The sequence below is a fragment of the Sitophilus oryzae genome, unplaced genomic scaffold, assembly GCF_002938485.1.
Source record: "Sitophilus oryzae breed Bouriz unplaced genomic scaffold, Soryzae_2.0 scaffold_41_pilon_pilon, whole genome shotgun sequence".
NCBI classification, from domain to species: Eukaryota; Metazoa; Arthropoda; class Insecta; order Coleoptera; family Curculionidae; genus Sitophilus; species Sitophilus oryzae.
Window position 1 is genome coordinate 2,529,172 of NW_022146996.1, and position 14,925 is coordinate 2,544,096.

The window sequence follows — 14,925 nt, forward strand, 5'->3', positions numbered from 1 at the left end:
TTAAATTTAGCTATAGCCATTTCTTATCTTCCTTGACTAATTTCACTTAGATTGCATGGTATTCTTATTCTGTTATAAATTTTATAACTTATAAAAAGTCAGAATATATTACTAAAATTGTTCTTTACACTTTACATTACACAAACTAAAACTTAAAAAAATATATCACTACATACACTTTAAGTTATTTTAGAAAATGTTCAAAAAATCCGCCATTGTTTTGAGTTACATACTTTTAAAACTGAATTACTACCTATTCTTACAGAAGGACCGGTCCACTTAATTAAACTTCTCTCGTACCGCCACTTCGAGTGCCTCTCTTAATTCATAAGTTCTTTTGTGAACCTTATTGTTAACCATACCGCATAAAAAAAAATCTAAAATGGATAGGTCAGGTGATCGAGGGGACCCATGCAATTAGTCCACCTCTTCCTATCCCTGAGTTTGCATAATTGTGATATAAATAATTTTTAACATTTCTTTCACTTATGGGGGGTATAATGAAACTCATGTTGGAACCACTCTATTGAAGCGCGAGTATCTACACGCTTTTCTTCATTTGAAAAATTCATATTTACAATTTTTGTTTATTTTAATTTACAAAGTTTGGATGTGACAGCTTAACATTCCTGAGAGCAACGGCGATTGAACTTGTTTCCATGACTAACTAAGTGAAATTGTTTAAAAATGTCAAGAATTGGCTATAACTCAGTAAGTTTTCGAAGAAAACATATTTTAGCTTATATCGCTAAAAAGCTTAAAAATTGGCGCTTTTTATGAAGTCATGGCCAACTATTTTAAATTTAAATTAATTTAAAAAAAACATATGTTTGTATCATATGTCAAAAATGACAGGCTTTAGAAAAAAGCGGAGGACACAGTCTCATTAAGGATGTGATTATCTACAACTTTTATCTGAAAACTTTTTGTCTAAAATAGCTTATAATGGAATTAGGAACAATTTTTAAAATAGCCGAAATTTGTTTTTTTCGAAATATCTAGTAAGCCATGAACTTTTTCATAAACCTGAAAGGCGCATATTTATGACCCCACAAAACTGCAATTCTTTGCCCATTTAACCGACTCTCTATCTTCAGTAGTTTCCGAGATACCCATAGAGAACATCGTAGGAAACTCACCCTGTATTTGATACCAATTAATCTTTTAGTTACGTAATCGAGGGCGCGATTTTTTAATTCATTGTTGCCAATAATAAACATATTCGGCGCCGGACTGACTAGTTGGAATATAAATTTCCCGCTGGGGATTCAGGTGGTAGCTCTACTGTAAAAAATGCCAAGTTGCCGCATTTATTTATTTATTTCCTGACATTGTCATGCGTTTTGACTTTTATATTTGTACTACGAGTTTTTGGTTTAAATAAATTATGTTGTGATACTTTAAGCTTAAAAAATTTTATTAGGAGACCTTGCATGCAGTCGACCATTGTTCTTTTTAGAACCTCTTTTACTGTGAGTGTACGAGATAGCTTAATAGCCGTAAAAAACTCATCGCAACTTTATTAGAATATATTGACCGGGAAAGCGGTAGTAATGGTTCTTTAGGTCCCCTAAGTGCTGTTAAGAAGGTGAGATTTGTTAATGCAAATAATAACTGTTTATATATTTATAATTAATTTATTTTTGTTTCCTAAAATATTTTGATTAAAAGAAAATATGTAAAAGTGGACAACGCTGTGCCGGTCAAGCTAAATCACGTGACTAAAAGTTTATTTGATATGAACTATATACGTAAGTATCTAGATTTTTGCGGGTTTCAAGAAAGTTTCAATTTTTAATTCCGAAACTTGCGCAAGTCTAGTTTGCGCTCAGCTCAGTGGATACATGTATTTTATTATATTATTGCATAGGTATTTATAATTTATAATTAATTTTTTTCGTCCTAATAATTGAAAAACTGCATTCGAATCATTATTTAAATAAGGAAGAAGTAAGTCTCTTTTCATAACAGTAGTTCTAAATTTGGTTATTATACTGATACACATCAAATACAAATTTTAAACAAAAAAAGTTTCTCATCACCGGTGGTTTACCTTTCCTATAAATTAACGAACAAAATGAAGTTCGTATTTGAATGGCAAGTTGTTGCAAGTATATGTGATAGTTCTGCAAGTATAACGCTTGGGCAAATTTCAAACCGATCATTAAACATCCATAATAAATAGCATCTTGTAACGTAAGCTTGGTTTGATTAGGAACAAAGTAAGAAACCAGTTTTCCTATAGCTTCTGGTTCGTAAATGCTGAAAGAAATAGATTATATTAACTAGTTATAACCTATATAATATAATAAATTATTATAAAGATATTTTCAAAATATATGTGTATTATACCGGGTGCGACTCGAAAGTGGCTCACCTCTATAACATTTTTATTTTTTCAGATTACAGAACGAGATTTGGTATGTTGGTGAAATAAATTAGGATTGATTGACGTATTCAATTATTTTTGGTCACGGCGTTTTTGGTCACTACCTGTTACACCCGAAACAACTTTTGATTTCTAAATGGCACTCTAGTTTTTTTACTTTATTCGATAGAAAATGACACTCTGAATAGAATGACATAATATCATATGTCAATTATTGACATTTTCTCATATAGTTTATTGAAAATTGTAACATGCGGTTCATAACGACAATTTGACTCGAAATATCCAGTGTGTAGTATCAAATTATTCATAAAAAAATGCTTTTTTCCAATATGCTAAAGAGCCACTCTCGTTTCATTTGAAGAAAATGAGATATGATTAAAAACACGATTTGGCATCTTTTAACCGGCCATGACAAAATATAAGACATTGGATGATCAAATCTATTTTTCCAAGGCTCTTTAATTAAAAACTAATGTTTTAAATTAAACACAGCCATGGTACTCTAGATTGAAATTTAAAATACAATTTTTTGAAAGAGAAAATGTCAAAAGTTGACATACGTTATGTCATTTTATTTAGAGTGTCATTTTCTGTCGAATAAAATAAAAAATACAGAGGGTGCCATTTAAAAATCACCATTTGTATTCCGTATTGTCATTTCCGGTGAAACAAGAAGTGATCAAAAACAATTGAATAAAGTCAATCAATCCTAATTTATATTAAACACACCAAATCCCGTTTTTTATCTGAAAAGATAAAAAAGTTTAGGGGTGGGCCACTTTTGAGACTCAGTCGGTATATGTTTTATTTTTTTTTTAAATAAGAAATGAATAAATATTGCATTAATATATTGTTAAAATAGTATTCAAGAAGATTTTTGTTTCTCTAACAAGTGTCCTAACAAAAACAAAACTTGAATCATCGAACCAAGAGAAAAGTGCATCTACCAGGTACCTTGCGAGTGCGGTGAGTCGTATATTGGAGCGACAAAACGTCCTCTACATGTACGACTTGACGAACATGAAAAAACATACGCAAGGAGGTGAAACAATAAAGTAGGACATTACAGATCATGTGTGGTCCAAGCACCACAACATAAAATAGTCGGAAGCCCGGGTTGTCCACAAAGAGCCCGATTGGAAAAAGCGTAAATTTAAAAAGAGGCCGTATTCATTTCTAACAATAATAAAATCTTTAGCAATCTAAGTATGGAAATTTCAACAATAAAGCAACCGCACATAAAACGCTCCAATGTAGGTGTTCTTAGTGGAAAACGTCATGCTTGATTGCACCCAACAAATTCACGGATGAATATATGGCTGTAGTTTATAAGCTTAGTAGTTTTAGGATTTAGTTTAGTACACACTTGATAACGGTCAGTGATCCTTCCCCTAGGAGATGGAAGACATTGTCGTTGGTGGGGAAGGTCCTTGTCAGGTGCTGGAGGAGTCTCCTCTAGCACTTTATCTTGGTCTAAGAAGCATCTCATTGTCTTGTCCCTGGCTGTAGTGTCGTGGCCAGGGAATTGCACCAAGACATATAACGATGCCGGACCTGGCTATCCTGTCCGTCATACCAGGCACCCTCTACTGTCTGTGGTCATGTCTCACGGGTAGAGGGTGTGGGGGAGTCTTGGCTTTACCGCCCGGACCAAGAGGAGACAACCTCACCAAAGACCTAAATCCTAAGATGGCGGGACCGGGTCAAAGGGAGGCGTGGCTAGATAGAAGACTAGCCTTTACTGGTCTCAACCTTGTGAACCTTGGGGCACCAGGGGTACCCTATTGTATTTACCTCTTACTTCTACATGCTGGGCTCTGTAGAAGTGGACCGATTATCCCTAGCAACTCGCGGGAACACTATAAGATCTAGTATTAAAAACACCATCGGTTAAGCTGTGGGGAAGCCCCTAGCGACACTGGGAACATTACCAATGAAAGTTCCAAGGGACCAAATCCAAAGGAAACTACAAGAAGGGCGGCTGACACTTGCTTGAGATCATCATCCTCCACAAGTGGCACACAAGCTACCACCTTCTCCAGCAAGGGTCGGGAGCTTTAGACCCAATAAGCAACACAAGTTACCGTTTCGTCTACCCGGCCTGGGTCAACCAGGCGGGCTAGACGATCCTCTGAGAGTAGGTCTTAGCGGAGCAGAAGCACGGAGATACCTCCAACTGCTCCACGAAGGACTTGCTCCAGAGGAAGCAAAAGCGAAAACACTCCTCCGAAAAGGCAAAAGGGAAGAAAAGAAACCAAGAAACAACCTGACTCATCTCCATCAAAAGGCAAGAGAGGGAGCGAAAACCCCTCACCTCTTCTCCGGCAGGGAGAGAAAAGAGCCAGGATGGAAAGCCGTCCAACATCGGAAGGCAAGCAGGGACATATCACCAGCTTTGCTGCTATTGCTGGACAAGTGAAAATGGCGGTGCTGCCAAATGATTTCCCAGAGGTTGCTCTGACCACTGACCAGCAAACGAAGAAGCTATACTGGACGAAGTAGTGGCGATCGGATCGCAACACCACGATCTACAAAATGTGGGTCAGTTGCGTTTTGCAGGGATACACTTTCGGGTGGTCATGATCCTCATAGATTGTGTATCTCAAGAATCTCAATATCCAGGGTCAGAATTTCAATGTAAGGACATTGAGTTGGCGAGTCATCAACTCGAGGGAGGAGGATCATGGTCAAGTCCTTACAATAGGATTGACCTCAAATCCAAGGAGGCAATAGAGACAGAGGGACATATCCTCTATTATAGATACAGGACAACACCGGTATCAGGTCTAAGGAGAGACCAAGTTAAAGAGGCGGAGAAAATGGAGACAGTTCCTCCAGCCTACACCTCACGGGTACCTCAACTGTGAAGGACACGGAGGGCCAAACTCCAATCGTAGAAGGGTGTGTACCCTCGGAGGAAGAACATCTGTTGTCAGAGGAGGATGGGAAATACCCTGTCTCTTCTACAACAGAGGTATGATGGGTTATAGACTGTGTGATAACTCAATGAAGGGTGGCACAATAGATCTTTAAGGTCGAAGTGATTAACCCCCCCTCTCACTCATTCTACATTCTACTTCTGACCGGAACGTTATGTAAGCAAAATCAATAAAGACAATGAAAGTCCGAAACTCTTTTAGTTTTAATACTGGATCACTGTCTACCACATTCAAAGTAACATCTTTAAGTATTTATCTATCTTATGTTATTGGAAAAAAAACTATTTAAACTTTACGACTTTATTGTTTTTTTGCATGCTTTTTTCTGACTTACCTGCTTATAATCTTCCAAGTTAAGTGAATGCAACCCAGAAATAAGAATTTTAAACCAAAACATTTCCACAATAATTTGGTCAGAGAAACTTTTTCTTTTGTTTCCTTTTCTACGCTCCATGATCTTTCGAATCTATCTCCGTTTGAGTCGGATCTGCAACTATCGACCACCTCGTATATATCTTCTTCTTCAAGATCCCGTTTTATTGCTTTTTTAAATAATCCCCCTGTGTACCTAAACCATTTTTTTTAAAAGAAACACGCTTAGAATAAAATAAGGTACTTACGAAAATGTTATTAAACTCAACACATTAGCATTTTCTCGGGGATTGATTTTTCTGGAAACATGATCGTAATTGTTCATAATTTAATAACTATGTCAATGTCTTGACCTAATTACAATGTATTTATTTAAATTAAAGATATTTTTGTATCAGGAAACCTCGCGCATTGCTTATTTTATTAAATTAAATTGTCTTTTTGCGCCTACCGTCTAATACTATTATTAACTACTTGAAAGAATGGGGGACTAAGTTAAACTAATTCTGCCACTTGGTAAGCTAAACCTTTAAAGAATAAAGCAATAAAGCTAGTAATAACAATGTAAATATGCCGAATATATGATATTGTAGAAGGTTTACTAAAGTAATCTATCTAGACGATTACATTGTTTTAGAAAAGATATTGCTAATTTTTCTGTCGATTCTATATCCGCAGGTAACCGGTGGCTTGCAGATTTTTACTCAAAGTAAGTCGAGTCATTTTTAAATCATAATATTTACTCTGTTATATATGGTATTATGCTAAGAAATTGTTACAAGTAGCTTCTTCAATATGCTAGTCATGCTTATAACTTTATTTGTTTCCTTGGATTATAAAATGACAGTGTTACATTTTAATAATTATGGATAAAATAGGAGCGCTTCTATGTATTTTGAACGTCTTATTTGAGATGTAGTTTAAAGATGACTTACAAGACATTATAAGATACCCCATTCTAGCGTCCGAGATCCGAAGCTTTCCGAAATAAAGAAAGACCAAGTTGGGGAAATGACATAAAAAGTGTTAAAACCTATATATTGAATGCATAGAGAATGGGTAAAAGTAAAAGGTAGCCAATGTTCAGAGTGGACCCGTGTATAGACATGACGTTCGTAGTAGATTTTCTTTTTACTATAGATACAAAAATTTGAAATAAAAAAGATTTTTGCAGGACTTTTGAATAACATAAATTTTATATCTGTTATCAATTACTTAAGATTTGTCGACGATCATAAACAGTAGAGTGATGAAATGTCTCATGTCCAAATGTATCAATGGCTAGCCCGTTGTTGGAAGTCCGTTGAATATTCCAGTTCATTCGAGCATATAGAAGAATAGACACACATTTTCGAGAAATTCCTGGATCATATATTTATACAGGGTGTCTCAGAAATAAGTGCATTCCTAAAGCAACATATATTTGTTTACCCTTAAGGGTAAACAAATATATGTTGTTTTTACGTTAAATTTTAATGATAAAGACATCTATATATATGTTTCCACCTGTATAATGATCAGGATATACAGGGTCGCTGTCAAGTATGGAAACGCTCGATTATTAGGTAAAATATAGGAGGTAGCGCAAAAAGTTAAATACAGAAGTTATAGGATTTTTAAATATCTATTAGCGAGTAATAAATTTAAATATACAGGGACGGTAATAAAGTCGTGGCACCTCAAAGTTTCATTTTTTTAAATAGAACCCCATGTATATTATTGCATATTTCGGTTCTTCCTTCAATTCTAAGCAAAAATCGAGATACACATAATGTACCTCAAACCAACCGTTTCCAAGTTGACTTTTGAAAATATCACTTAAACAATTTGATTTAATTAATTTCGATGTTCAGTTTCATTTAACGATGCCATTCTGCCGAAACTGTGATACTTAATAATATTTGACATTAGTTCTCAAGTTAGCATTTATAGATGTATAAAATGAGATTATATCAAGTCTGGAAATTACAAAATTTTCGTTTAACATTTCAATTCTTCAATTTATGTTTATTGTGTATTACGATTATTGCTTAAAATTGAAGGAAGAATTGAAATATGCAATAATATACAGGCGGTTTCATTTAAAAATATAAAGTTTGATGTGCCACAAGTTTATGACCTACCCTGTATACTTAAATTTACTAGTAGCTAATAGGTATTTAAAACCCCATTACAATAATATCACAATTTCGGCAGAATGGCATCATTAAATAAACATATCGAAATGAATTAAATCAAATTGTTTGAGTGATATGTTCAAAAGTCAATAACTCGGAAACGGTTGGTTTGAGGTACATTGTGTTTATTTCCATTTTTTCTTAGAATTGAAGGAAGAATTGAAATATGCAATAATATACAGTGGGTTCTATTTAAAAAATGAAACTTTGAGGTGCCACGACTTTATGACCGACCCTGTATACATAAATTTTGTTACTCGCAAATAGACATTTAAAAACCCTATAATTTTTGTATTTGACTTTTTGCGGTACCTTGTATATTTTACCTAATAAGCGACCCTGTATGTAATTCTTGAGAATTCAGGATAACATTATGAAACACAAATTTCTATACTCCGCAAAAAGTTGCACCAAAGTCGGAAAACAATTAAACAAAAGACTTTTAACTTGGCTAATATTATCTTTGTATGTAATTTATCGTCGGCGACTATATTCAGAAAGTAAATATGTATTCAAGTAATTTTGTATGTCTAATATTAATACAGGTGTATGCAAGGGGATAAAAAAATAAAATAATAGAATAATTACTCTAAAAAAATCAATAGTTTTAATTATAAAAATGAAATACAAATAGAAAGGAAGTATTTAGATCACTGCGGATTAAGGTAACTGTTTTATTAATATACAAATTTTTGAATCCTATATTTCAAGTTACACAAAACACAACAAATATGTTAAAAAATATTCTATGAACTGGTGGCAATGAAGTACCTAACTAACGAATATAGGGTCTTTCATAAGTACTCTAAAATTATGTTTTTAAGAAAAAAAGTTTATAAGAACATTAGACCTCAAGTAGGTACTTCTTTTTGGTTTGGGTGTTGAAAAATAAAAAAAAAAAATAGAATTTCTTGCAATATGTCCGTCTTGCCTGTCTTCGCTCCCGCTTGAAACTCGCCATCTTTAAACTCAGATATATGCTTTTGCAACACAAGTTAAAGGTGACATCTTGTGTTCCCTTCACTTAGCGCAAAAACATGGGTCAGTACATTATTATATTTTGTTATAATACACGAAAACCTAATAATAAAAAAAAAATGTCGAAAACAACTTTAGATATCTTTTTCAATTTTGGTGGTTTTGATTTTCAAGTGGTGTTCAGGTACAAAGGCAGTTTCTTTCCATTAACCTATTTGAACCAGTTTGTCCTTACGTTCACACCCTAGATTATTTCATTTGAATTTGGTTGTAACATTAATGGTACCCAATGCTTATTTCGAGAGAACTTTTTTTTCTTGATTGTCTATCCTTTTTAAACAAAATGGATCTCCTAAATGTTTCTGTACATCGAACGGTTTTAGAGAAAAAATAAAATATAGCCCGCCTTGATATTCATGTATGCCCGTAACTGTTCGATGTACAGGGTGTCCCGTTTTGGTTGAAATCATACAGTATCTCCGTTATTAGTAAAGATAGGAGGATGCGGTTTGCACAAACCTGTGCCACTTTTTTGTCAAACGGAAGATGCTGTCAACAAGGTAAAAACTGATTCTTCTAGAACTTTTTAGGTAGAATACAGCGACGTAGTCTATTTTCTACAAAAAAAGATATTTTTGAAAATATGAACTAAACTTATGTTTTTTCAAATGGAGCACCCTGTATATTTATAAATCGTATGATCCGCCTTGCTATGAGCTTCTCAAAAATATATATCACTCTATATTTATTTTCACAATTTACGGCAATATTTAAAATATATCATTTTCTTATAAGTAGGTCGTGATAAATAACAAAAAATCAAAATGGTATTTACTAAAATAGTCATACACTTATTAATATTTTGTTTGGAATTGATATATTTTACTTTTGAACTGTTATCACTTAATTTCTGGAACGGCCTACACACGTAACGATTTATCGTACTGCATGCAGTACGATATCCATCGAAATTGCCGCATTAACGATAAATCGTAGCGTGTGTAGGGAAATTGGATGGTTTGCAGTATGCAGTCGTCAAATCGTTTGCAGTACGGAGCCTCCGTAAAATATCGTATTAACGGGTCGTGTCTGGGGTGGGGTTTGAACGCAACTCTGAACGTGTGGAGTGTATTCCCTGCCGCAGCGCGCAGTCTATACTAATATATAAAATCCTTAAGTGACTGACATACTGATTAATCACGATCCTGCTCAAACCACTCAACGTAAGAAGCTGAATCTTGGCATACAGGTTGATTCTAGGGTGTAGAGGTTCGATAAGAAGGGATTTTTCGAAACTAGAATTCTAAGGGGGTGAAACTATCCCTCAAATATTAAAATAATTTTTATATAAAAACCGGTGAATTTTTCGGAAAAACTCTCAAACACGTATATTTTATTTTGTTGTTTTACATATTTTAAGATTTGTTATAAATTTATACAGGGTGTTTCATAAAATATGACCATTGAGTAGTCACGATTCTGCTTAAACTGCTTGACGTTTGGGGCTGATTGACTGTGGGATGTAGAGGTTTGGTAAGGAGGGGTTTCTCGAATCTCAAATTCCAAGAGGGTGAAAAGGCCCCTCAAATATTACAATATTTGTTATTTAAAAAACGGTTAGGCTTTGGGGAAAACGCTTGGACAAGCATAATTTATTTGTTTTTTTTTACATATTTTGAAGTTTTTTAAAAAATCATACAGGGTGTTCCAAAAAGTTGGGTAATTTCTTAACAACGATTCTGCTTAAACTGCTTGACGTAAAAAGCTTATTTTTGGCAAACGGATTTTTCGAAACTCAAATTCCAACGAGATGAAACTACCCCGCAAATATTACCAAAATATATAATAATATTAAGTTATATAACAATATCGCCATATTGTTTTTTCTCATGCTGACATAAATGTGAGAACATTTTATCCAGTTTGTATGTTAATGGAAATTCTTGCTTTGCTTTATCATCACCATTACAAATGATTAATTCGACGTGAACGAAGTCGCTGGTACACGCTAGTTAAGATATAATTTTTCTTTATTTTTGGTTTAATCAATATTATGGATTTAAAAAATAAGACGTTCTGGGAAGACTTTATTGATTTATATAGAGAAAATAGATGCCTATGGGACTTTTTACACCATTTTCGCTTTCTGATTTCTTTTTGTTCATCATCTTCATCTATCAGCAATACCGCAGCTACAAGCACGGCAGCTTTTTTCTTTGAAATTCTCGACATAACAGTAGCCCTTCTCGACGAAAAGTGAATAATCTGAACTGCGGCAGTATAATGTGTTGCATCGTGTGTACAAAAAATGGCTGTACTGCAAGCCGTACGATTTTCTTTACGATCTGCAGTTCAACGCGCAGTACGATAAATCGTTACGTGTGTTATGTAGGCCGTTTGAATATATTTTTCTTTTTTTTAACGAAATTTATTATAACGGGATGGTTTTGCAAAAAATATCTAAAAGATTGCAGTATTAAAAAATTTTCCAGGTGTTCGCCATGTGTTAGTTGCCACGATATATTTCATATTTCAAAAATCCCCAAAATCAGAAATCGAGAAAAAACAAATCCAGGACTCAGAGAGGCCATAATATGGGTCCATTGGTTCCCCCCAATTATTCTTTGATTTGAGAAATAATAATTTAACAAAATTCTAATATTTTCGTTGTAAGTTAAGTTGTGAATGGGAGTTCCATCTTGGGGCTGAAAGTAGCAGTATACTTTAATAATTTAAGTAGCAGTATACTTTAATAATTCTTTAGTTCCTTTTATTATCAATCATGGCCTACTAATAAATATTATCTTTTAATATATTTTTTAAATATTGAAAATAAATATAGAGTGATATACATTTTTGAGAAGCTTATTGCAAGCCAGATCATATAATTTATAAATATACAGGGTGTTCCATTTAAGAAAACATAACTTTAGTTCATATCTTTAAAAATGTTCTTTTCGTAGAATAACATACTACGCCACTGTATTACGTAAAAAGTTCTACAATAAACAGTTTTCACCTTCTCGATACCTTTAACAATAACAGAGATACAGGGGATGTCCAGAATTGCAAAATTTTCAAAAAGTAGCTCAGAAACGAAGAGGGCTTTAAAAATTTTGTTTATGGCACCTTTGGTTTGACAAAAAAGTGGCACAGGTGTGCAAACCGTACCCTTCTACAACTTAACAAGTATATCTAGAGACGTGAGAAATATAAAATAAGAGCTAGACGCCCCTTGATGCGCAGTGGACAGCACACAAATTTGTTTTAATCAGATTTGTCGTAGCGTAACTGCATCTCTCTTCCGCCGAATGCGTTCTCTCTCTATCGTGTGCGCGACCGGTGCTATCCCCAAGTCTCTTCCTATATTTGTCAAACTGTATCTTCACGAATAACGGAGATACCGCATGATTTCAACCAAAATGGGACACCCTGTACAAGAAAAACTCAAGAGATCAATTTTATTAAAAAAGTATTGACGATCAAGAAAAACAAAATTTTTTTTCGAAAAAACGGAGTGGCATAGGAAAGTCAGTGGTTCAATTATGTAAACAATAGTTAATAGAAATAAATTACCTTTATACATGAACACCATGTACCAAAATTGAAGAAAATATGTAAGTAGTTTCCGAAATATTGCGAAGAACTCGAATTTTTACTTTTTTTAACACCCTGTAGATCAGAAAAGAAAAACGATTACTTTTCTTAAAAACATGAAAAATCACCCTAATTTTTTTTACACTACATAAGGAAACACCGCCTATTTAGATGGAATTATTAATTTTTGATCTCTTGCTTTACTTTCATAATTACTCTTACATAATTACACATGCATTACTTACGAAAATGTCAATAAACTTAAAACGTTTGCTTTTTCTCTTGGATTAACTTCTCTCGTAGTATATGTATAGTTATTCATTGTATAATGAAAACATGTTGGCGGTTGAAATATTACTGATAAATCTGAGTTAATTAAGGCCTTTGTTATCAATTATTATGCATTTTACACAAATAGGTATAGTTAATTGTTTCAAGGGAAGACCTAAATACGTTACAGATATTTTTAATTGTATTGATGATACTGTTATTTATTAATGATAAAGAACTAGGAGTATTTTATTTAATTGATTAATGAGACATTATACCGGACATGTCAAATTGTGTAGAATCTACATCAAATGCTAATGTTCATCTGTGTCGTCGCTACTGAAGTAACGACTTGCTCTAGAAAGTTGCTTTTTTTTACTAAAAGATAGCTAACTGGCTCTTCTAAAAACTGTCGTCGCCGGATTTTTTGTTTTTCATTTAATTAAAAAAAGTATTTGTTTTCCTGATGTCGTGGCGGATGCTCCAGGCTTCAACTAGTATGGGAATATAAAACTAACCGATCGCTTTATCTAGCAGCTTATTATGCATACAGGGTATCCCAATATTTCGTGGATATTGAACTACTACGTATTTTTAGAATCGAAAGAAGTTCATTGGACATGATTTAGCTCTATACAAAAGTGCTTCGTTTGTCTTCTAGATGGCATCAAACTTTAAAGAAATAAACACATTTTTTCAGATATTTTGAGAACCGTTATTTCGATTTGAACGAGATTTTGGGTGTCTATGTTTTGCTAAGTGCTCTAACATTTGGCTTTCACAAAATTCAACAAAAAGTACGGGAAGGGTGAAAACTACCCCCACCCTTACATAAATTTTAGTATAATCTTTTTCCAACTCCGCCCACGGCCGATTTTATTTTTTTTAAATAGTCCCTCTAGTATTTACTATATTGTCTCTTGTAAAAAAACGCCACTGTGCAAATATTTTTCCAAAGCTAACTTAAAAAAAATGTTTTTTGTCGCATCGATCTATGGTAGCGCATAAAATCTATTATGCTCTAATAATCTAGTTGGCGTAAATAAAGAATTTTATGTTAGTATCACAAATTATATTTGACAATAAGCTTCATAAAAAGCTTAAAAAAATAATAGTTTTTAAATTAATTAACGTTCAGGTTATTTTACTGATGCCCTCTAACGGACAAACAAAGCACTTTTGTATAAAGGTAAATTATGGGCAATTAACTTATTTTAATCCAAAAAATACGTAATTGTTCTATGTCTACGGAATATGGCCCCTAGAACTCCCTGTATATTTTATAGGTCTGCTGGAAAAATAAATTCTCCAAAATTTTTTTCTGAAAAACTATGCGATGTAGCGTTTTTCTACAAGAGATAAAAAATGTAGTAAATACTAGAAGCATTATTTTACAGAACAGCCAATCCAAACAGACTCTCAACTATTGATTGAGACCTTTGCACTTAAAGGTCTTTTGTTTAACAATTTATATATTATTTTTTGGCAACACAAATATGTATTGTATTTATATTGTGCTGAACAATAAATCATTTATTACTAAAAAAATTACTTATCTAACAGTGCATTACATTAAGCTCAAACATAAATTAATAAATATTGCAAGAGATCATTTCCTTTATGTTAATAATGTGTTATAACATACGAAAATTATCTTAAGACTATACCCATTGTAGTACACATTTAATTACCTACTTTATTAGTAGTTATACTTACTTATTTAGTTTTATTAATCATATTTTATGTACAGGGTGTCCCACTAAGAATAGCTCTCGGCTGTATCTCGGAAAGTATTAGCCGTAGGGGCTGCGGAAAAAAATATTTATAACTAAAGAGGCTATGAGAAATTGCTGGAAATTATTTTCAAGTTTGTAGAACGACCGCTAGGGGGCGCAACTGCAACAAAAAATAAGAAAATGGAGTTTTTACACAATTTTGCCTAGATAAGGTGTACTATAAGTAATAGCTTCATAATCTTCAGTAAATTTTGAATATTTTTTGTTAAAGCCATTTTTCCCTATCTACCAAAATAAAGTGGTGGGGGAAGGTTAGATCTGTTTTTATTTAAATACTATTACAGTCTCGAACAAAAGTATGGAAACATTTTAATTTATACTATTTCTTAGGAATATCTCACTTGCTGGTAACACTGTATTTTATCTATTCTTGATTAACCTCAAGAATTTTACTGATAAAATAT

At 33.3% G+C, this 14,925-nt stretch overlaps 1 protein-coding gene across 1 annotated transcript in view; it reads right to left on the reverse strand.

Annotated features, from left to right (window-relative positions):
- The window catches only part of LOC115885766 (probable multidrug resistance-associated protein lethal(2)03659), a 43,409-nt gene extending 37,202 nt beyond the window's left edge, over positions 1-6,207 (reverse strand). The window contains exons 1-3 of the mRNA XM_030904777.1: positions 5,952-6,207; positions 5,666-5,899; positions 2,054-2,262 (exon numbers count right to left, since the gene is read on the reverse strand). Coding sequence (XP_030760637.1) covers positions 2,054-2,262; positions 5,666-5,899; positions 5,952-6,028 — 520 coding nt within the window. The 5' untranslated portion in view covers positions 6,029-6,207. The remainder of the gene's footprint in view (positions 1-2,053; positions 2,263-5,665; positions 5,900-5,951) is intronic.
- Between the last annotated feature and the right edge of the window lie 8,718 nt (positions 6,208-14,925).